The sequence below is a fragment of the Protomyctophum parallelum genome (assembly GCF_964188405.1).
Source record: "Protomyctophum parallelum genome assembly, chromosome: 13".
Classification (NCBI taxonomy): domain Eukaryota; kingdom Metazoa; phylum Chordata; class Actinopteri; order Myctophiformes; family Myctophidae; genus Protomyctophum; species Protomyctophum parallelum.
The window spans coordinates 50761936-50785672 of NC_139708.1; the positions used below are offsets into that span (position 1 = coordinate 50761936).

General features: G+C 42.3%; 1 protein-coding gene across 1 annotated transcript in view; it reads right to left on the reverse strand.

Moving 5' to 3' along the window:
* Positions 1 to 23737, reverse strand: part of cacna1ha (calcium channel, voltage-dependent, T type, alpha 1H subunit a) — a gene marked incomplete at its 3' end in the record, with an annotated part of 325861 nt that overhangs the window by 196990 nt on the left and 105134 nt on the right. The window contains exon 2 of the mRNA XM_083779213.1: positions 11841 to 11952. Within this exon, the coding sequence (XP_083635339.1) occupies positions 11841 to 11952 (112 nt within the window). The remainder of the gene's footprint in view (positions 1 to 11840; positions 11953 to 23737) is intronic.

The following is a 23737-nucleotide window of genomic DNA, read 5'->3' on the forward strand; positions in this document are numbered from 1 at the left end:
TTATTTATTTCGCAAACTAAATGCGCTGCTTTGTCATCTTTAGTGTCTCGCGCAAAGGTAGTGAAAATATAACCTGTACGTTCTAAGCTATTTTCACTATTTTATTTATAACACAACGTTATTAACCCATTCTGAACGGGAACCCCTTTTGGTGTTAGCATCATGTTATACTTTAGCTATTGAAAAATAGCAGACCTACAAGCTCATAGCTTGCCACCGAGTGGCGCGCTACGAGCTTGTAGGTCTGCTATTTTTGAAAAATCGAAGGACGACTGACGTAGAAGACATTTTTAGAATCTGATCTCAGGTCAGAATGGGTTAAAAAAGCAACGGTTTTTGGACATATGAGGGTTCCTGCCCCGACAGGAGCGATATTCTGAAAATAACGAGCTGTGCTTCGGCACCAGGAGTCAACACACACACACACACACACACACGCACACACACACACACACACACACACACACACACACACACACACACACACACACACACACACACACACACACACACACACACACACACACACACACACACACACACAGCCCCAGAGACAGACACAACATGGAAACATCAGAGCTAACAGAACAGTTCAGACTATTTTACAACTCATTTATGTTGTGAGTCTGCTGCGCTTTAGTTAAAGGACAACTTTAGTTTTTTTTCCACCAAGGTTCATGTTTTACGTTGTTATTAGAGAAAGTAAAAGGTGAGTGAAATTATTTTTTCATTTGCTGCTTTCTTTTGTTTTAGGGATTTTAGCTGTTTTTGACAGGGGGGCATTCGAGCACAGGGCTAAATATGTATTTCTTTACAACATTTTATAGCGATTTATTTTTGTATTCTTTACTGTAGTCCTACTAGACCCCAAGAAATTACATTTGGCCACAAAATATCACGGGATACACTGAATACATGTGTCAAACTGACATATTGAGCCTATCACACAATGTGGCTTCCCCCCAGTAGGCTACCTGGGCGGTGGCGGTGGCTCAGGGGTAGAGTGGCTGGATGGTAACCGTAATAGTGGGGTTCCGTCTCCATGTTAAATTTAGTTGTCATTTACAACTCATGTAAAAGTTTCACCTTCAGTACTAATTTGAAGGTGAGGGTCTATAGAACCATTTTGGTTCGAGTGGCAATCACCAAAATAAAATAATTGGCCTATAGGGGGCGTAGTCAGGTGCCAACCCCCATCAGCCCTACCAAAATATGTAAACTGTTGTAACTTTTGATTAAATTATCCAATCTGAACATATGATATATGTATGGATTCACAATCAGGAGTAGCATTTGGTACTTAAACCTTATTACACATATAATATTTCTTTCCACCCAGTATTGGTGTAAATACACAAAAATAGCAGGAAAAACGAGCTAAAAACTAGTAGTGGGGTCCCTAGACAGACCGTCATTTACAACTCAACAAAAGTTTAACTTTCACTTCTAATTTGTAGATAATGACCTATAGAGCAATTTTAGTTTGAGTGGCAAGTCTACAAATTAAAAAAATATATATTTTTGCCAAACTTCCAAAATGGCCAAAATCGGAATTATGTTTATTTGAAAGATGTCTTAATTTTCTTATATTGCTGTTTTTTCTTAGTTTTTCTTGCTATATCAAGTTAATCCTGCGTGAGGAATCAACTGGATTTCAAATATTAATGTTTTGAATAATCTGATATAGAAACAAAATAAAGATGGCTGCCAATGTACATTGAATTACTACATTACGCCTAACTTCTATCCTGTTGAACCTAGAATGGTGATGTTGGTGCCTATACCTATGTTATCATGAATGACTAATTGTATAAAAACAAAATACATATAATAGGACAATATATAATATTTCACAAAAATGAGACAATGCAGTACATATGTGGGGAACTAAAGTTAGATATTGGAATATAATACACGACTCCTGTGTTATATTTGTTTATTTTATTAGTTACTATGTACAGTACTGCCACTATAGGGGGCAGAGTAGCAGGTGTGTCTTAATTGTTCAGACTTGGTAGCTTGTTATAAGACTGTGTACATACATCTACTGATGCCTAGTCTGGACACATCCTCAGTGATGTTCCTGGAATCTTAGGGCGTTTCGGGTCTTTCAACATCATACGCCCTCCTCCAGGTGACCCAGCCAGGGTTTATCAGACCTAGAGCTTGTGTCCAGACGGCTAGCTAGCTACCATGACTCCAAGGCTCCCCTCTTTTGAGCCACAGCCATCTTGAGGCTCTCTCTGCCGCATCGGTGGTACTGCGGATGGCTCTCCTCTTTCTCTCTCCCTCGATGCCTAAGCTATACTGAAGGCTCTGGCCAAGGACCGGGCTGCAAAACCTCTGCATCCAACCTCCACAGGGAAACACCTTGCTCTCCAACCAGCCTGCTGGCAGTCGCTGACCAGACCTGCATACTTGGAGAGCTTCCTTTCAAAGGCTTCTTCCAGGCGATCTTCCCACGGGACTGTCGGCTCCATCAGCACTGCTTGCTTGGTAGACTCAGACACAAGGACAATGTCTGGTCACAGGGTGGTGACTACAATATGGCTGGGGAACTTCAGCTGATTTTCAAGATCCACCAACAACTGCCAGTCTCTTGCAGACATCAGGATGCCTGCAGATGTTGTTCTTCTGACAGGAGTTGGCTTGTCCCCAGCTCTGACAAGATGGTCGGACCTGCTTTGACCACTCCAGTCCTGTGCTGATGGCTTCAGCAATGGTCTTAAGGACTTGGTCATGCCTCCACCTGTACCGTCCATCTCCAAGTGCCCTTGTACAGCAACTGAGGATGTGTTCCAGGGTCCCTCGCTTGGAACACAGTGGGCATGCTGGTGTCTCTGCTATGCCCCATATGTGCAGGTTTGACGGGCTTGGAAGCACGTCATACACTGCCATGATGAGAAATTTGATGCGGTGAGGCTCAGCTTTCCAAAGCTCTGCCCAGGTCACTTTCCTCTCAACCGCATTCTCCCATCTCGTCCAAGCTCCCTGTTGCTTCAGTCCCACAGCCTTGCAGGTTCTGGTCTCCTCCACTGCAGCTCTCACCTCATCCTGAACAAGGCGTCGCCTTTCCTTCCCCCTGGTGTTCATTTGGGGACTCGGAAAGGAACCTAGCCCTGCTCGGCCTCGTGTGACCACGCCCACCATGCACCTGTGGTGCAGCCTTGCCTCTACCTCTTGAACTGCTTCCTCTGCCCTCCATTTCCTGCCAGTCCTCACTTGGATCCCTGCTTTAGCCACCTTCGGATCACTTGAGTCCCTGTACTGAACCACTTCTCTGGCTCTAGTTACCTTGAATTCCTCCTCCAGGGATTTGAAAGGCAGTTGCAGTTTGTTGGTGTTTCCGTAGAGTGCAATGCTGCTCAGGCTCCTTGGTAGTCCGAGCCATCTCCGGAGGTGGTTGCTGACCCTCCTCTCCGACATGTCGAACTGCACATCTGGTTCAGGGGGTTCTATGAGGTTGTTGCACTCTCCCAACTCCTGCTCTCTTGCAGGGTCGCTGTACGTCTGCTTCAGATGTTGGTCTATGTCTTCCTGCGAGGAGGCCAGTTTGCCACTGCGCTTCTGCCCCAGCAAATCCTTGGTGAACTTGAAGAGGTTAGCGATGAAAGCAGCACGTTTGCGTTCCCTCTCACGCCGCCGCCTCCGGATGTGCTGTGGCATTGGCAAGAAGATCATGCCGGACTGGTGCACCTGTTAATCGTAATAAATGTCTCTTTTGTGGTGAAGAAACACTTGCAGCAGACCATTCATTCCAGAAGGTAGAACTCACCCAAGAGATAAACGACAAGGCAGTTGCGCTGGGAGAAGACCGTATCGTGGCACTCAATGACTATCCATATTCATAAAAAACACTTTAGGATCCTTCATGACATGTTTAACTTTTTTGCTTACCTTCAAAATATCAATACCACAAGAGAGCAATCAGTGCAGCTCATGCTCTTCTGCAGTATGCTTAGTATTATAACTAACAAGCTACCAAGTCTGAACAATTAAGACACACCTGCTACTCTGCCCCCTATAGTGGCAGTACATAGTATAAGTAATAAAATAAAATAAACAAATATAACACAGGAGTGGTGTATTATATTCCAATATCTAACTTTAGTTCCCCACATATGTACTGCATTGTCTCATTTTTGTGAAATATTATATATTGTCCTATTATATGTATTTTGTTTTTATACAATTAGTCATTCATGATAACATAGGTATAGGCACCAACATCACCATTCTAGGTTCAACAGGATAGAAGTTAGGCGTAATGTAGTAATTCAATGTACATTGGCAGCCATCTTTATTTTGTTTCTATATCAGATTATTCAAAACATTAATATTTGAAATCCAGGTGATTCCTCACACAGAATTAACTTGATATAGCAAGAAAAACAAAGAAAAAACAGCAATAAGAAAATTAAGACATCTTTCAAATAAACATAATTCCGATTTTGGCCATTTTGGAAATTTGGCAAAAATATATATTTCTTTAATTTGTAGACTTGCCACTCAAACTAAAATTGCTCTATAGGTCATTATCTACAAATTAGAAGTGAAAGTTAAACTTTTGTTGAGTTGTAAATGACGGTCTGTCTAGGGACCCCACTACTAGTTTTTAGCTCGTTTTTCCTGCTGTTTTTGTGGATATACACCAATACTGGGTGGAAAGAAATATTATATGTGTAATAAGGTTTAAGTACCAAATGCTACTCCTGATTGTGAATCCATACATATATCATATGTTCAGATTGGATAATTTAATCAAAAGTTACAACAGTTTACATATTTTGGTAGCGCTGATGGGGGTTGGCACCTGACTACGCCCCCTATAGGCCAATTATTTTATTTTGGTGATTGCCACTCGAACCAAAATGGTTCTATAGACCCTCACCTTCAAATTAGTACTGAAAGTGAAACTTTTACATGAGTTGTAAATGACAACTAAATTTAACATGGAGACGGAACCCCACTATAAGGTTGCCAGTTCGAACCCGGGCTCCCCCAGAGTTACTGTCGAAGTGTCCTTGAGCAAGACACTGAACCCCTAATTGCTCCCGATGTGCTAGTTGGTGCCTTGCATGGTTTCCGCTGCCATCGGTGTATGAATGTGTGTGTGAATGGGTGAATGTAATGCACAATCTCTGTAAAGCGCCTTGGATAAAGGCGCTATTATATAAATGCACCATTTACCATTTACCTTCACATTCAGTAGATCCTGTGATCTTCTGTGGTCAGATGTAATTTCTTGGGGTCTAGTAGGACTATAGTAAATAATAAAAAAATAAATCGCTATAAAATTTTGTAAAGAAATACATATTTAGCCCTGTGCTCGAATGCCCCCGCCCCCCTGTCAAAAACAGCTAAAATCCCTAAAATGAAAGAAAGCAGAAATTAACACTCACCTTTTACTTTCTCTAATAACAACCTAAAACATGAACCTTTGGTTGAAAAAAACTAAAGTTGTCCTTTAACACTAGGAAGGCTGAAAAAAAATCACTCCTACTCAGTCTGACTATATCGGCCCATTCGACCGCTCTCCCCCTTTATCCCCCCACCCCCGCACCACTCGTTCACACCTCTTCAGCTGGAGAAGTCATTGTTGCCTACACGCACTCACTTTTATTTATTTTTTCTTCCCTCTCTTATGAATACATTATTATACACCCAATGAAAATGTACACTTCACGGATTATATAGGCCATTTGGAATTAGAACAATCGGTAGAAAATTGGCCGAGAATAGCACAATAGCACATTAATTATTGCCTAAATGTAGGCTACGGACTTTTCTGAAAATGGTTAATCTGCAAGCTGCCCGACATTTCAACTTGATATGTTTCGTAGAGAGGGCATAGGCCTACACAAGCCAGAATTCCGTAGTTTACATGGTATTTTGAATTTTTTAAAATGAGCAAAAAATAAGCGAGTTATGTAAAGAGGGGTGGAGGGGAAAAGGCGATTATTTGGCACAATCAATCAAATATATATTAATTACATCGCGTAGCCTATAATGTTTCCCCCTCTATATAAAAATGACAATATATAACTCTAATGTCGTATTTCGTCATGTATGTGAACTATAGGCTGCTTGAAATACTGTTGGTCAAAGTAACTAGTTGGGCAGGCTAAATATAATAGTAGGCTATAAGCCCGTTTTCAGCTAAATGCGGAAATGTCCAGGCTAAAAAACTTATCGAACGGGAGTCGTGTTAATATTTATTTACTCGTCATTGTCATGTTCACTCCAAATAAGCAAGTATTATGTAATAAATAAATTAATTTCGTGGCTTTTTGTTCTCTTTTCTCCAGGCGCATACCCGCATCGAGATGAGCTCTGCGACAGCCGTGCTGTGCTGTTTTCAATTAAATTACTTGCAGTATAATATTAATAAATACTACATCCTATATACATTGCTTGTCTGTCTAATCATTCAAATGTTTTTCTATATGCATATTGCATAGTTTATGTAAGCCTGAATTAAAGTCTGATTACTGAGGCTTTTTCCCCCGTCTCTCTCACAAACAACGAAGCCTATAAATATTGTCACCTTTATGCAAGTTCGTTTGATATTGTTTAATTCGATAACGATAGCGAATATGCAGCTATCCGTATAGGTGCCCTTTGTGTCAGTGTGCGCCTGCCCAACCCCTGGCCTCTGTAGAACCTGAATCCCCCCCCCCACCTCATTTCCCCTCACTGTATTTTACATTCCTGCTGTTGTCACCACGCGGTAAATAATGAATACTTTGTGTTAATTCAACCATGTTTATTTTTTCTTATTGTTCACAATATCAGAAAGCATGAAAGAAAGTAAATATAAAGCGAAATAAAATCAGGGAAAACACAAATCCAGTTTCTGTTGCTATACTTAGAGACACTTGACACATGTCATTGTAATTGTTCCCGTACATGTGCCACATGCCCGCTATAACAGAACAGGAATTCATCATATAGGAAGCAAAAAGGGAAAAGATACATATACAGTGAGGGGAAATGGGGTGGGGGGGGGGCCTACATTTAGGCCTACATGGGACAAGCTATATATATATATATATATATATATATATATTTCCCTATTTGTCTATTGGTATGTCTCTAAATGTTTTGATGAATTGAACAATGTGGACCCTGTTGTAAACAAGTGTAATGCTTCATTGGGTTAATATAGTATGTTTTTGAACGAATATTTGGGCCTAAGCAGTTTTTTGTGTGTGTGTGTGACCAGTGTTGCTCGTCGACTCGGGAAATGGGGTGGGGGGGGGGGATTCAGGTTTTACAGAGGCCACTTCGAATTGCAGCCATCCGTATAGGTGCCACACATCAGGGGTTGGGGGGGTTGGGCAGGCGCACACTGACACAAAGGGCACCTACGGATGGCTGCAATTCCGAGTCGACTAACACTGGTCACACACACACACAAAAAACTGCTTAGGCCCAAATATTCGTTCAAAAACATACTATATTAACCCAATGAAGCATTACACTTGTTTACAACAGGGTCCACATTGTTCAATTCATCAAAACATTTAGAGACATACCAATAGACAAACGTTAAAAAAAATACAGTGAGGGGAAATGGGGTTTCTGGCCAGTGTTGCCACATCTGCTGTTTATAAGCGATTTTGGGATTGTTGTGACTGTTGTCACAATGTGTCACATTGTGAGTGGGCTATATACAGAATTCCAATGCATTGACAGAGAGGGCGTGGTGACAACAGCAATTACCGCGCAATCACCACGCCCTCTCTGTCAATGCATTGGAATTCTGTAGTAATATAGCCCACTCAAACTTTGTCTAATATTGTTTTAGAGCAGTGGTTCTCAAACATTTCAATCTACAAAGATAATCCCAAAATCGCTTATAAACAGCAGATGTGGCAACACTGGCCAGAAACACACACACACACACAAAACTGTAGGCCCAAATATTCGTTCAAAAACATACTATATTAACCCAATTAAGCATTACACTTGTTGTACAAACAGTGCTTGAACAAACCGCAGCTCACCAGGAGAGAGTTCCTACAGGACTTGGCACTACAGCTCCGCGAGGAACACATGGGTGAAAAGGACTCAGTCATGCCACCACGCACCCCTCGGCGCCAGCAGCGCAGCGCACTGCAGCCGCTGCCTACCACACCACAGAACCAGCAAACTGCCAAGAGGAGACAGGATGGTCCACAGACACCAGACACGCCCAAGAAGCGACGGCAGTGTCAGCTTGACAGATGTGGAAACAAGACGCTATCCAGCTGCCACAAATGTGGCAAACGGGCATGTGGCACATGTACGGGAACAATTACAATGACATGTGTCAAGTGTCTCTAAGTATAGCAACAGAAACTGGATTTGTGTTTTCCCTGATTTTATTTCGCTTTATATTTACTTTCTTTCATGCTTTCTGATATTGTGAACAATAAGAAAAAATAAACATGGTTGAATTAACACAAAGTATTCATTATTTACCGCGTGGTGACAACAGCAGGAATGTAAAATACAGTGAGGGGAAATGAGGTGGGGGGGGGGATTCAGGTTCTACAGAGGCCAGGGGTTGGGCAGGCGCACACTGACACAAAGGGCACCTATACGGATAGCTGCATATTCGCTATCGTTATCGAATTAAACAATATCAAACGAACTTGCATAAAGGTGACAATATTTATAGGCTTCGTTGTTTGTGAGAGAGACGGGGGAAAAAGCCTCAGTAATCAGACTTTAATTCAGGCTTACATAAACTATGCAATATGCATATAGAAAAACATTTGAATGATTAGACAGACAAGCAATGTATATAGGATGTAGTATTTATTAATATTATACTGCAAGTAATTTAATTGAAAACAGCACAGCACGGCTGTCGCAGAGCTCATCTCGATGCGGGTATGCGCCTGGAGAAAAGAGAACAAAAAGCCACGAAATTAATTTATTTATTACATAATACTTGCTTATTTGGAGTGAACATGACAATGACGAGTAAATAAATATTAACACGACTCCCGTTCGATAAGTTTTTTAGCCTGGACATTTCCGCATTTAGCTGAAAACGGGCTTATAGCCTACTATTATATTTAGCCTGCCCAACTAGTTACTTTGACCAACAGTATTTCAAGCAGCCTATAGTTCACATACATGACGAAATACGACATTAGAGTTATATATTGTCATTTTTATATAGAGGGGGAAACATTATAGGCTACGCGATGTAATTAATATATATTTGATTGATTGTGCCAAATAATCGCCTTTTCCCCTCCACCCCTCTTTACATAACTCGCTTATTTTTTGCTCATTTTAAAAAATTCAAAATACCATGTAAACTACGGAATTCTGGCTTGTGTAGGCCTATGCCCTCTCTACGAAACATATCAAGTTGAAATGTCGGGCAGCTTGCAGATTAACCATTTTCAGAAAAGTCCGTAGCCTACATTTAGGCAATAATTAATGTGCTATTGTGCTATTCTCGGCCAATTTTCTACCGATTGTTCTAATTCCAAATGGCCTATATAATCCGTGAAGTGTACATTTTCATTGGGTGTATAATAATGTATTCATAAGAGAGGGAAGAAAAAATAAATAAAAGTGAGTGCGTGTAGGCAACAATGACTTCTCCAGCTGAAGAGGTGTGAACGAGTGGTGCGGGGGTGGGGGGATAAAGGGGGAGAGCGGTCGAATGGGCCGATATAGTCAGACTGAGTAAGAGATATATGCCTAAAATCATATTTAGAAAAAGTTTCAAATGGGGAAAAAAACAGAGATGATTTCAATCGAATATTTAGACAAAGTCATGAAAGGGGAACTTTCTCTGGACTCCATGGGCTGAGAAAATAAACATTGAAATCTCAAATTCGGTCAGAACGGCTGCTCAGACTTCCTAGTGTTAAGCACAACACTTTGTGACTACAGTATGTCCTTCCCAACAGGACAGAGATTCTCAGAACATTTATCTTTTAAAGGGACACTTCACCCTTTTTGCAAAAAAATATATGTTAATGACGTTTAGAAGCTTTAGAACACTTTCCTGGTGGGCTTTATGTATGTAATATGTGGTTTTAGATATTTTAGATTGTAGCAGTGAGCCTGTTGTCTCTGATGTCATGGACACTGGGCTCACTTCCTTCCTGGACTACATGTTGTCTCAGTAAGACAGCTCTCCCCCTATCCGCAAGGAGGAGCAGTGCACCAAAGAATTATGGGAATTGTAGTCCAGGAAGGTAGTGAGACCAGTGTCCATGACATCAGAGACAACAGGCTCACTGCTACAATCTAAAATAACTAAAACCACATATTACACACATAAATACCCCCAGGAAAGTGATCGAAAGCTTCTAAACGTCATTAACATATATTTTTTTTGCAAAAAGGGTGAAGTGTCCCTTTAATTAAAACCTCACAGCCTCTGCAGCGCTGATATACCAAGGCGAGGGGAGTGTCTGAGATCATGGTACACAATACAATCCTCATTTGTAACTCTGTTAGTAGACAAACGTAATCAAATGGAGCGTTTTTCTGTCGCTGAGCTTCGTACAGAGGTCACCTGGGGAACCGGAGGGTCACTGGTTCCACCCCCCGTGGGCTGTGTGTCGATGTATTCCTGAGCAAGGCATTTTCTAATCCCTAACAGATGGCCTCCCACGCGCTCCTCTGAGCCACATGAGCAGCCATCCGCTGGGTGAGTGCAACGGTTTAAAGGAGAATGCAATGAGCACTAACTATGAGACCCTGCAGATCATGTCTGTGTGTCTGTGTGTGTGTCTGTCTGTCTGTCCCGCTGTTACACCACCCGCCCGCCACCAGAGGGCGCAGCTGTATCACACAAAACCATAGACTGTAAAAAATATGGACAAAGCGTTCCCCGGGTCTAACATGAACGTAAAATGAAGCCTGTAATAATATGCTAATTCCTGATGTAAGTCGCCATCTTTGGTACCAGCTGGCCATTGGCTGGCTCCGTTTTGTATACCAGCTGGTCATTGGCTGCCCAGACAACGAGGCGGGACTTCCCCCCTTCTTCTCCGTTGGTTTTTATTTTGACTCGAGTGGGAGGGGAATCCCGATCATAGACTGTAATGGTAGCCACGCCCCTCAGAACATACGCGATGGTTTTTTTTCTTTATGGTCATTTTTTTAATTAATGGGACCATAATTTTCCAAAAAGAATATTATGACATTAGAAATTAGACTTTAAACTAGTGACTGGAAGAAGAAAGTATTCATGACCATGTTTATTAAGGTAATACAGTCTAGGTGAAGTTGGGCCAAAATACATGGGCCTCTATGGAGCTATGGGGCTTTTTGGGTCCAGTCCAGCGCCACAACAGGCCATTATATGAACTACCGATTTCAAATGAGGCTTCACGAAATATCTGGCTGACTGCCCCCCTGCACAAAACACACACACGCACGCACTCACTCACACACACACACACACACACACAAATTAACTTAAAAAAAAAACTTAACTTAAAATGAAAAAGAAAAAACTTAACTTTAAAAAAACCTTTAAAAACACTTAACTTCAAAAAACTTAACTTAAAAATAAAATCTTAAAAAAACACAAAAAAACTTAACTTAAAAAAAAACTTTAAAAACACTTAACTTAAAAAAAACTTAACTTAAAAATAAAATCTTTAAAAAACACAAAAAAGAAAACCTTAAAAAAGTATGTAATTTATTCTAATTGTTATTGCCATTTACGAGCTGCGTTCGCTTCCCGTGTTTGCGCGTCTTACTTGTAAAATACTCCATAAGGGACCATAAGTATTGAGGATTGTGCCGTGTAGTGTACTGTGGTGTGGAAGTAACATATAGTCAAGTATACTGTACTTAAAATGGCCACCCACCTGTAGGACCAGGCACCAGTCGGACTGGCAGGTGACGTCCTCGCAGGGCTGGAACATCCCCAGGGTCACACAGTTCAGCAGGATCACCAGCATGGACACGTGCTCGAACCACGTGGAGAAGACGGAGGGTTAAGGCCAACACACGGAGATGGAACACACACACACACACACACGGCGGTGGCTCAGGGTTAGAGTGCCTGGATGGTAACCGTAAGGTTGCCAGTTCGAACCCGGACTCCCCCAGAGTTACTGTCGAAGTGTCCTTGAGCAAGACACTGAACCCCTAATTGCTCCCGATGTGCTAGTTGGTGCCTTGCATGGTTTCCGCTGCCATCGGTGTATGAATGGGTGAATGTAATGCACAATCTCTGTAAAGCGCCTTGGATAAAGGCGCTATATAAATGCACCATTTACCATTTACACACACACAAACACACACACACACACACACACATAGCAATAACGCACACTTTTTTTAATCAGACCAGTGTGTGTCCAGTGGAAACCTCATTATGAATCTGATCTCAGGTCAGAATGGGTTAATCAGACCCAGTGTGTGTCCAGTGGAAACCTCGTATATGAATCTGATCTCAGGTCAGAATCATGGGATAAGGATCACCAAGGATCTGCATCGACACGTTGTGAGCTTGTAGATTCATTGTAGATTTGAACTAGTTTAAAATGTTTTTCAAAATAGTAAAAAAAAAAAAATAGGGCCTTCTGAGAGTGTCCAAATGGTAGCAAATGGACCCGTACGTAAGAGTTACAGTCCCATTGTTGGTCTACAGTGTAATAATAATAATAATAATAATAATAATCTTTATCGTCCCGAAGGATATTTGTCTTCACACCCACATCAAAAACAACACAGAGCGTTGGCGTAACACCAAGACAATATAAAAACAAAACATGAGGTCCCCACTGTGTACAGAACCATCCTATCATACTGTACACTGTGTACAGAACCATCCTATCATACTGTACACTGTGTACAGAACCTTCCTATCATACTGTACACTGTGTACAGAACCATCCTATCATACTGTACACTGTGTACAGAACCATCCTATCATACTGTACACTGTGTACAGAACCATTCTATCATACTGTACCCTGTGTACAGAACCATCCTATCATACTGTACACTGTGTACAGAACCATCCTATCATACTGTACACTGTGTACAGAACCATCCTATCATACTGTACACTGTGTACAGAACCATCCTATCATACTGTACACTGTGTACAGAACCATCCTATCATACTGTACACTTTGTACAGAACCATCCTATCGGCGGTGGCAGTTTGTTTAACACATTCTGAACGGGAACCCATTTTGGTATTAGCATCATGTTATGCTTTAGCTATTGAAAAATAGCAGATCTACAAGCTCATACCGCGCCACCGAGTGGCGCGATATGAGCTTGTAGATCTGCTATTTTTGAAAAATCGAAGAGCGACTGACATTTTTAGAATCTGATCTCAGGTCAGAATGGGTTCATCAGGACCAGTGTGTGTCCGGCGGAAACCTCGTATGAATCTGATCTCAGGTCAGAATGGGTTAATGCCGCGATGGCTGAGGGGACAAAACTCCTACTAAAACGGACCTTTTTTCCATGGCAGGGTTGGCTGTATCTTCTGTCCAGATGGCATGAGGTTAAAGGAGCGATACAGAGGATGGTCAGTGTCATTTGATTATCGTCCTCATAAAGTCCTCATGATCAGTGATAAAGGGACGTAAAGAGCCCATTAGGACGATGTTGTAGTCTGTGCTCCTACTGTATATATACAGTAGGCTGCAGGTGAAAAGAATGGCAGGCTAAGCTTATACCCATTCTGACCTGAGATCAGATTCATACGAGGTTTCCACTGGACACACACTGGTCTGATTAACCCATTCTGACCTGAGATCAGATTCTAAACATGTCAGTCGTTCTTCGATTTTTCCAAAAATAGCAGACCTATACAAGCTCGTAGCGCGCCACTCGGTGGCGCGCTATGAGCTTGTAGATCTGCTATTTTTCAATAGCTAAAGCATAACATAATGCTAACACCAAAATGGGTTCCCGTTCAGAATGGCTTAAACCACGATGTGCTATAATGTCGACAGCCTGCCATGTTTTAGCCTTAAGATCTGCAGTTTTTCACCAATAAACAAAATGAGAGAAATAGATGCATATAGCTTGTATATAGTCAGTATGCCCCTTGTATTTATAACTCTGAGAATGTACAAATGTAATCAAATGGGCCGTTAGGTTAAGGTGACGATTTGGCTATTATCTGTACACTTCTCAAGAGTTACAAATGGATAAGTTATACCACTGAGGGGTTTACGGTGTGGTCCATATAAGGAGGATAGATCTATAGATCTATAGTCCATGAGGAGGATATAAGATCTATCGCATAGCAGTATACCTTCCCAAGAGGTGGATGCAAACCTCCTAATGATACAGCTATTGGGAGGCTGATGATAAACAAGACAAACAGGATGCTATGCTATAGGATGCTATGCTAGGATGCTATGCTATAGGATGCTATGCTATAGGATGCTATGCTATAGGATGCTATGCTATAGGATGCTATGCTAGGATGCTATGCTAGGATGCTATGCTATAGGATGCTATGCCCATTATCAGGGACATCCATCACCCCCAGCAGCCATAGCCTGTTCAAACCACTTCCCACGCCCCACGGCCGGGCAAACGCTATACCATCAAGAGCAGCACCTATAGACTCTGGAACAGTTTCTACTCGTCCACAATTAGACCGTTGAACAAGAGCTAGGACTGAAAACTGCCTCCCCCTGGCCAGCCGGGGCGCCTGATGGAGGGGAAAGGAACTGGTCTCTATACTGCCTCCCCCTGGCCAGCCGGAGCGCCTGATGGAGGGGAAAGGAACTGGTCTCTATACTGCCTCCCCCTGGCCAGCCGGGGCGCCTGATGGAGGGGAAAGGAACTGGTCTCTATACTGCCTCCCCCTGGCCAACCGGGGCGCCTGATGGAGGGGAAAGGAACTGGTTGGAATAACGTGATCCTTCCACGCGCTACGTCCAACCATGGAAACTCCCCCCTGTCAGGTGTAAAGGAGCGACTTGGACACTCGGGCATGAAGGAAGCATGAGTTCAAGTCTGTTGCTCTCCCCTTGTCCCCCATATATGGGGACTAGGTTGGTCTCCCCTTGTCCCCCATATATGGGGACTAGGTTGGTCTCCCCTTGTCCCCCATATATGGGGACTAGTTTGGTGGAGGGTGTGTAGAGCCCAGGATCACATTAGATGATTGACACAGGGGTGAAAAATGGGTTACAAAATCGTGGGATAAAAAAAAAAGAAAAGAACTAGGACTGGTGACGCCGCACAGACTGAACTGAACTTGTCTCCTTTTAGTAGAGACTACTTTATATACATATATACACATAGGCTACATCACTTTATTAAATTAGGGGCAGCGGTGGCCGAACGTTTTGCGGAGCGGTCTTGATATCAGAAGGTCGCTATAGTTCGTATCCCCGGACCGGCACGTTAAAATTACCACCGCTGAAGTGCCCTTGAGCAAGGCATTGAACCCCTACCATGAAATGTTCTATGAGCAGGGCCTGGCTGTAAACAAGTTGTTGAGCTTAGTCCAGTTACCCTGGGTAAACATAGTACCTTTCCTTTCCTTAGTCCAGTTACCCTGGGTAAACATAGTACCTTTCCTTTCCTTAGTCCAGTTACCCTGGGTAAACATAGTACCTTTCCTTTCCTTATTCCAGTTACCCTGGGTAAACATAGTACCTTTCCTTTCCTACAGCATGTCCTCTACATTAAATAGATCATGTTCTTAAAGCCACCAATGGTGCTGATGACACATGACAGCATATAACGCTGCAGGTATGAGTTATATAAAGCATGATAAATGGGGCCTCGTGTCACAATGCGACAATCTGCCATCGCTGTAACGTTTCAAAGACAAGACAAGACGTACCGTCATTGAAATTGAGAGATAGAGAGAGAGAGAGAGAGAGAGAGAGAGTCATAAATAGAAGAAAAAGCGAGAGGGATGGTATAAATGACGGAGAATGTGACGAAGAATAATGACCCTAAATCACGTCTCCCGAGGCAGAAAAAAAGACGCCGTTACACTACCTTACTTTGGCTTTTGTCCCAGAAACACACATACAGGACACAACGCCGCGCGTGCAGCGCGTGTACAGTACACTGCACTGTACTGTACAAACAAGCCGATGTGTGTGTGTGCTGAGTTGCAGTTTGCAGTGCTATACTCGGTCGTGGTACTGACCTAATTACAAAGAGTTAACCCATTTTGGGGCGGGAACCCCTTTTGGCGTTAGCATCATGTCGTGCTTTAGCTATTTTTGAAAAAAAATCAAAGAAAGACTGACATAGAAACATAGCTTTTTCAGAAAACTGTCATTTTCAAACAGACATTTTTTAGAATCTGATCTCAGGTCAGAATGGGTTAAAGGAAGGGGGGGGGGATGGTAACCACGTACTGTCCTCAGCATTAATTGCGCACGCACACACACACACAATGCGAGCACACGTCATGCATGCACACACACACGCATCCATCATATAGTAATAGAGTTAGACATGTGCACACTGCGCACACACACAAAAGCTGCATGGATCCCGCTCGCCATGCAGATTCAAGATGTTGATATCAGCAGAAAATAAAAGCTCTGAACTATACAGTAAACCTACGGTAAACCTATACAGTAAACTTACAGTAAACCTAGCTCCCCTGTTTAGGTTTAGGTTTATTCATTTAGCACGTAGTACAAAAAAATTGCTGGCTTATTTGGAATCCTTGGTTTAAATAAAAGATTAAAAGTTCATAAAGAACAGTACATATAAGTCTACAAGTTGGCAAAGGGGGGGCAGCTGTGCAGTAAAGAAATGAAAACACAGACTGCACAAAAAACGGAAATAAACAATACAACAAACACACAAAAGACAATATAAGCTCACCCTGCAGGTGAGCTGCCTGTATGGAACCGTTGATGAAGTTCTGTTTGTTTTCCCTATACAGGTCAAAGGGCAACCGTGGAATACATACATTATGCATTTTAACCCGTTCTGAACTGAGATCAGATTCTATAAATGTCTTCTACATCCCGACAGTCTTCTGAGAAAGCTATGTTTCTATGTCAGTCGTTATTTAATTTTTCAAAAATAGCAGATCTACAAGCTCGTAGCGCGCCACTCGGTGGCGCGCTATGAGCTTGTAGATCTGCTATTTTCCAATAGCTAAAGCGTAACATGCCGCTAACACTAAAAAGGGGTTCCCGTTCAGAATGAGTTAATGCGTGTATAGTTGTAATGAATATTGCGATAGTGATAATAAGTTGTGTGACTTTTTAACACACACAGAACTTATTGGCCTCTCTGGAGAGACGAGGTTTGATTGGAGCAGAGCCCTGTTTCTGTTCTGCTGGGTCAGATGCTCGGAGGAGCTCACGGTAATTATCGCTGCTGCTTCGGTCAGCTGTTTATTTTGCAGCGAGCACCTATACAGAAATAACACCATAACAACACCACCACCAACAACAACAATGAGGCAACAACAAGTATATAGAGAGGTATTAGAGGGGATATTTTGCCACGGCTTTGTTAAGATCAGATTCTAAAAATGTCTGTTTGAAAATGACAGTCAGTCAGTCGTTCTTCGATTTTTCAAAAATAGCAGACCTACAAGCTCATAGCGCGCCACTCGGTGGCGCGCTATGAGCTTGTAGATCTGCTATTTTTCAATAGCTAAAGCATAACCTACTGTAATGCTAAAACCAAAAGGGGTTCCCGCCCCGTTAAAACCTCGAGAAGAAGACATGTTTCTGGAATTCTTTTGTGTGTGAATAAATTATTATTTATCGAGTGGCTTATTGCTTTTCTAAAACGGTTACAAACATATAGCAATATTAACCTAATAAAACCATTGAATTCACAAAAGTAGCTACGCTTTGCGCCACTGCAGAGCGAGCCACATCACTTCCTTGTTGTGCTCGGCAAGTATACGGCTATGTGACGGGAGAATAGAGCTTGATGTCTTTGCGGGGCTGCCTGGAGCCACACATTCACAGTCATAATATGAGCCGGGGCGGTGCTTAGACGCCCGCACGGCATGTGTTTGTAAGGCAATCAAGCGCTTCCCCCTTCCCCAGTACAGCTGGAATCAGCTGCGAATGATATATAAAGTGATTGAAGGAGTGGGTTATCGGTGGAATTTACACCGGTCACGTGACGGTAACCGGCCAATCAGAATCGAGTATTGGGACTACCCGTTTTAGAATAGGACTTAATTGCAATTCCGTAAACTGTACATAAACGCCTAGAAGATCCCCACTTATGCCACTGAAATCCTCCCCATAGACAATGACCCTTTTGGTATTAGCATTATGTTATGCTTGAGCTATTGAAGATAGCAGATCTACAAGCTCATAGCGCGCCACCGAGTGGCGCGCTACGAGCTTGTAGGTCCGCTACTTTTTTTGAAAAATTTGAAGAACGACTGACATAGAAACATAGCTTTTTCAGAAAACTGTCAGGATGTATAGAAGACATTTTTTAGAATCTGATCTCAGAATGGGTTAAAGATAAAGATAAAGAAAACTTTATTTGTCCATTAAATGGATACATTTCTCTTTGGCACATCGGCAGTAAAGTTACGACAAAACATTACAACCTGACAAAGCCAGGTACCTACAGTAGGTCCAGCACTCACTGATGCGCCGCTAACCCATTCTGACCTGAGATCAGATTCATACGAGGTTTCCACTGGACACACACTGGTCTGATTAACCCATTCTGACCCAGGATCAGATTAAAAAAAATGTCGTTCTTCGATTTTTCAAAAATAGCAGACCTACAAGCTCGTAGCGCGCCACTCGGTGGCGCGCTACGAGCTTGTAGATCTGCTATTTTTCAATAGCTGCTAAAGCATAACATGATGCTAACACCAAAATGGATTCCCGTTCAGAATGGGCTAAACCCTAAAATGGACAGAATAGTAGAGCTGTCCCCGACTAAGGATTTGTATAGTCGAAATTATGTCGAAAATGCATACAAGACATTCCGTCTTCTTTTCACAATTTATTCCATGTTACTTCTGACATTCACTCCTACCCCACAAGGCAAAGAGATCATTTTGAATGACCCTATTCTATTGTCGCACGTCCAAACATCAATCTTTCATCAAATTTAGAGGCCCTCGTCTATGGAACTCCCTAGATGCTTCACTTAAATCCTCATTATCCTTGCCAATATTCAAAAAAACATCTAAAGAAATATCTTATTTCTTCCTCTCTGTAGATTACATGTTTTACCTTGATGCGTTATATTTTCTTTTGTGTGTTTGTTGTTGTAATTGTTTATTTCTGTTTTTTGTGCAGTCTGTTTTTATTTCTTTACTGCACAGCTGCCCCCCTTTGCCAACTTGTAGACTTATGTACTGTTCTTTATTAACTTTTTAATCTTTTAAACCAATGACCTCTTCCTACAGGAAAGGATTCCATATAAGCCTTCTGGCTTCTTCCTTTCCTTGCATTGTATTTTTTGTTCTCTGATATGTTATTGTCTATTTTTTGTACTACATGCTAAATAAATAAACCTAAACCTAAAATATGAATACATTTGCTGTTAGTCGACTGATAGTCGAATGAGCACCCCCCCCCCCCCCCCCCGATCATGGACTGAGAGGCTTGTCATTAGCCAGATTGAGCACAGCAGGTGAGATTGAGATTCTGGAGTCTTATCAGGCCAGCGCACTGTGCGATTCAAGTCACAGGCGGTGGCACATTGCCACACAGCAGGCAGACACCACATGCACACTGGAAATTGATTAGAAACAGTCAGAAAGCATGTTCAAAATGTGTTTATGTCCCCCACAGACCTAGTGGAATAATACAATAATATTTTGTGAACATCGACTGAGAGGTGGTCAGTCAGTCGACTGAGACCCGTTCCGATCGATTAGTCGACTATTCGACTAATCGAGGTCAGCCCTGCAGAATAGTAAATAATGTCAAACCCCGAACTCACCCCCAGCCACGGTGAAACTTACAGTACTGCGTGAAAACCACGCTCGGTCATGGTCAAAACAGTAGGATTTTGGCGTTTTCTATATGCGTGTATGTGTACAGTATAGGAATTGCAATTCCATGCTATTTGGCCACATTTGTGTGAGATGGGGTTGCCTACCGGAGACCCCTCCCTCATCGAATTATAATCCGGTCAGGAATATGACAAAACAAACTACTAAATTGAACTTCTCCTTTAACCCATTCTGAACGGGCACCCATTTTGGTGTCAGCATCATGTTATGCTTTAGCTATTTAAAAATAGCAGATCTACAAGCTCATATCGCGCCACCGAGTGTCGCGATACGAGCTTGTAGGTCTGCTATTTTTGAAAAATCGAAGAACGACTGACATTTTTAGAATCTGATCTCAGGTCAGAATGGGTTCATCAGACCAGTGTGTGTCCGGCGGAATCCTCGTATGAATCTGATCTCAGGTCAGAATGGGTTAACAGAATAAAAGTGCTCGGCAAATGGGGTTTTGTCATGCTTTTCCTCGTGATGTAATCCTGCATTCCATAAAACAAAAATGCTCGGAAAAATAGAAAGAAGATTTAGGGCGATGTTGTGGACTTTAATACTGCTTCATTTCACATTTGGGTCTCGTTATTCAGACCATAGTGTGTGTCCAGTGGAAAACCTCGTATGAATCTGATCCCAGGTCAGAATGGGTTATATTTGGGAGGCTGTCTACAGCGCTGTACTATATAATATTATTCAGCCAGTTCCTAGTGTGTGTTATACGATGCACGACGCGCCCATGGGGGAGATTCAACAGAGCACATTGGATTAGCCCGCCAGTGGCTTTAGCCAATTAAGACACTTGTTCCGTGCAGATTGTACAGCTGCAGTGCATTCTGGGAATCAGCCCGGAGGATGGTCTGGGTATAAAGAACCATATTCTCGGACCAGCCTGCAGGGGAATGGTCTGGGTATAACCCATTCTGACCGGGCACCCATTTTGGTGTCAGCATCATGTTATGCTTTAGCTATTTAAAAATAGCAGATCTACAAGCTCATATCGCGCCACCGAGTGGCGCGATACGAGCTTGTAGGTCTGCAATTTTTTGAAAAATCGAAGAACGACTGACATTTTTAGAATGGGTTAATCAGACCAGTGTGTGTCCTAGTGGAAACCTCGTATGAATCTGATCTCAGGTCAGAATGGGATAAAGAACCATATTCTCGGACCAGCCTGCAGGGGAATGGTCTGGGTATAAAGAACCATATGGACCCTGTTGTTACTGAACAGACACTGTCTAGTCTATTAGCAATGATCACTATGGGAATATAGATGCAGGAATACTTCATTTAACTAAAAGAATACCACTCACACTCCCCCTTTTACTGTGTATTCAGAATTGGGATTCCATTTTGCAGAAGGAATCTTTACATCCGTGCAGTACAGTACAGTACAGTACAGTACAGTACAGTACAGTACAGTGGCCCAGTACAGTACAGTACAGTGGCCAGTACAGTGGCACAGTACAGTACAGTACAGTACAGTACAGTACAGTACAGTACAGTACAGTACAGTACAGTACAGTACAGTACAGTACAGTACAGTACAGTACAGTACAGTACAGTACAGTACAGTACAGTACAGTGGCCCAGTACAGTACAGTACAGTGGCCCAGTACAGTGGCCCAGTACAGTACAGTACAGTACAGTACAGTACAGTACAGTACAGTACAGTACAGTACAGTACAGTACAGTACAGTACAGTACAGTACAGTACAGTACAGTACAGTAGCCCATTACAGTACAGTGGCCCAGTACAGTACAGTGGCCCAGTACAGTACAGTACAGTACAGTACAGTACAGTGGCCCAGTACAGTACAGTACAGTACAGTACAGTGGCCCAGTACAGTACAGTACAGTACAGTACAGTACAGTACAGTACAGTACAGTACAGTACAGTACAGTACAGTACAGTACAGTGGCCCAGTACAGTACAGTACAGTACAGTACAGTACAGTACAGTACAGTACAGTACAGTACAGTGGCCCAGTACAGTACAGTACAGTACAGTACAGTACAGTACAGTACAGTACAGTACAGTACAGTACAGTACAGTACAGTACAGTACAGTACAGTACAGTAGCACATTACAGTACAGTGGAGTACAGTACAGTGGCCCAGTACAGTACAGTACAGTACAGTACAGTACAGTACAGTGGCCCAGTACAGTGGCCCAGTACAGTACAGTACAGTACAGTACAGTACAGTACAGTACAGTACAGTACAGTACAGTACAGTACAGTACAGTACAGTACAGTACAGTACAGTACAGTACAGTACAGTGGCCCAGTACAGTACAGTACAGTACAGTACAGTGCAGTACAGTACAGTACAGTACAGTACAGTACAGTACAGTACAGTACAGTACAGTACAGTACAGTACAGTACAGTACAGTACAGTACAGTACAGTACAGTGGCCCAGTACAGTACAGTACAGTACAGTACAGTACAGTACAGTACAGTACAGTACAGTACAGTACAGTACAGTACAGTACAGTACAGTACAGTACAGTACAGTGGCCCAGTACAGTACAGTACAGTACAGCACAGCACAGCACAGCACAGCACAGCACAGCACAGTACAGTACAGCACAGTACAGTGGCCCAGTACAGGTGCAAGATGAGCAAATAAGTATCATAAAAGAGAAAGACGAGAGAACAACCATGATGAGAGATCGTAAAATCAAGGTATACTTTATTACGAAAAGGTTAACCCATTCTGACCTGAGATCAGATTCATACGAGGTTTCCACTGGACACACACTGGTCTGATGAACCCATTCTGACCTGAGATCAGATTCATACGAGGTTTCCACTGGACACACACTGGTCTGATCAACCCATTCTGACCTGAGATCAGATTCTAAAAATGACAGTCGTTCTTCGATTTTTCAAAAGTAGCAGACCTACAAGCTCGTAGCGCGCCACTCGGTGGCGCGCTATGAGCTTGTAGATCTGCTATTTTTCAATAGCTAAAGCACGACATGATGCTTACACCAAAAGGGGTTCCCGTTCAGAATGGGTTAAAACACCAACAGTCTTTATGAAGGTATGTAAGTATATTGCCTTGATTTTGAGCTTGTAGATCTGCTATTTTGGCTACGTTTGAATTTGAATCCTGACAAATATAGCCGTTATGGGACATTTTTAAAGCAAAGCTCAAGACCCACTTCTACAACATTGCTTTTAATTGGTCTTTTATTATTTTTTGTCCTCACTGTATTGCATTACTGCTTGTTTTTTGTCGTTGCCTTGCTTTTCTTTTATTCTCCATTGTTCTGTAAAGCACTTTGAGCTGCATTTGATGTCATGAAAGGTGCTATACAATTTTTTTTTATTATTATTATTATTATTAATGATGAATGAACGATTTTGAAGAATATATGGAAGAACATAACAAAATAATAACGAACGCTTTTGGACTTACAAGGTTTCCTCCCTACGGTATATGGTAACGATGTAATTACGTATAACTGCTCCTATAACTGAACGGAGGCAGACACGTTCCACGGAGAGTAAAACAGCTGTGGAACGTCACCGCTCGCGGTAACACCATGTTCACACCATGTTCACCCACATTAGTTGGGTATTAACCCATTCTGACCTGAGATCAGATTCATACGAGGTTTCCGCTGCACACACACTGGTCTGATTATAACCCATTCTGAGTCTGACACGAGATCAGAATCTAAAGAGTCGATTTTTCAAAAATAGCAGACCTACAAGCCTACAAGCGCTATGAGCTTGTAGATCTGCTATTTTTCAATAGCTAAAGCATAACATGATGCTAATACTAA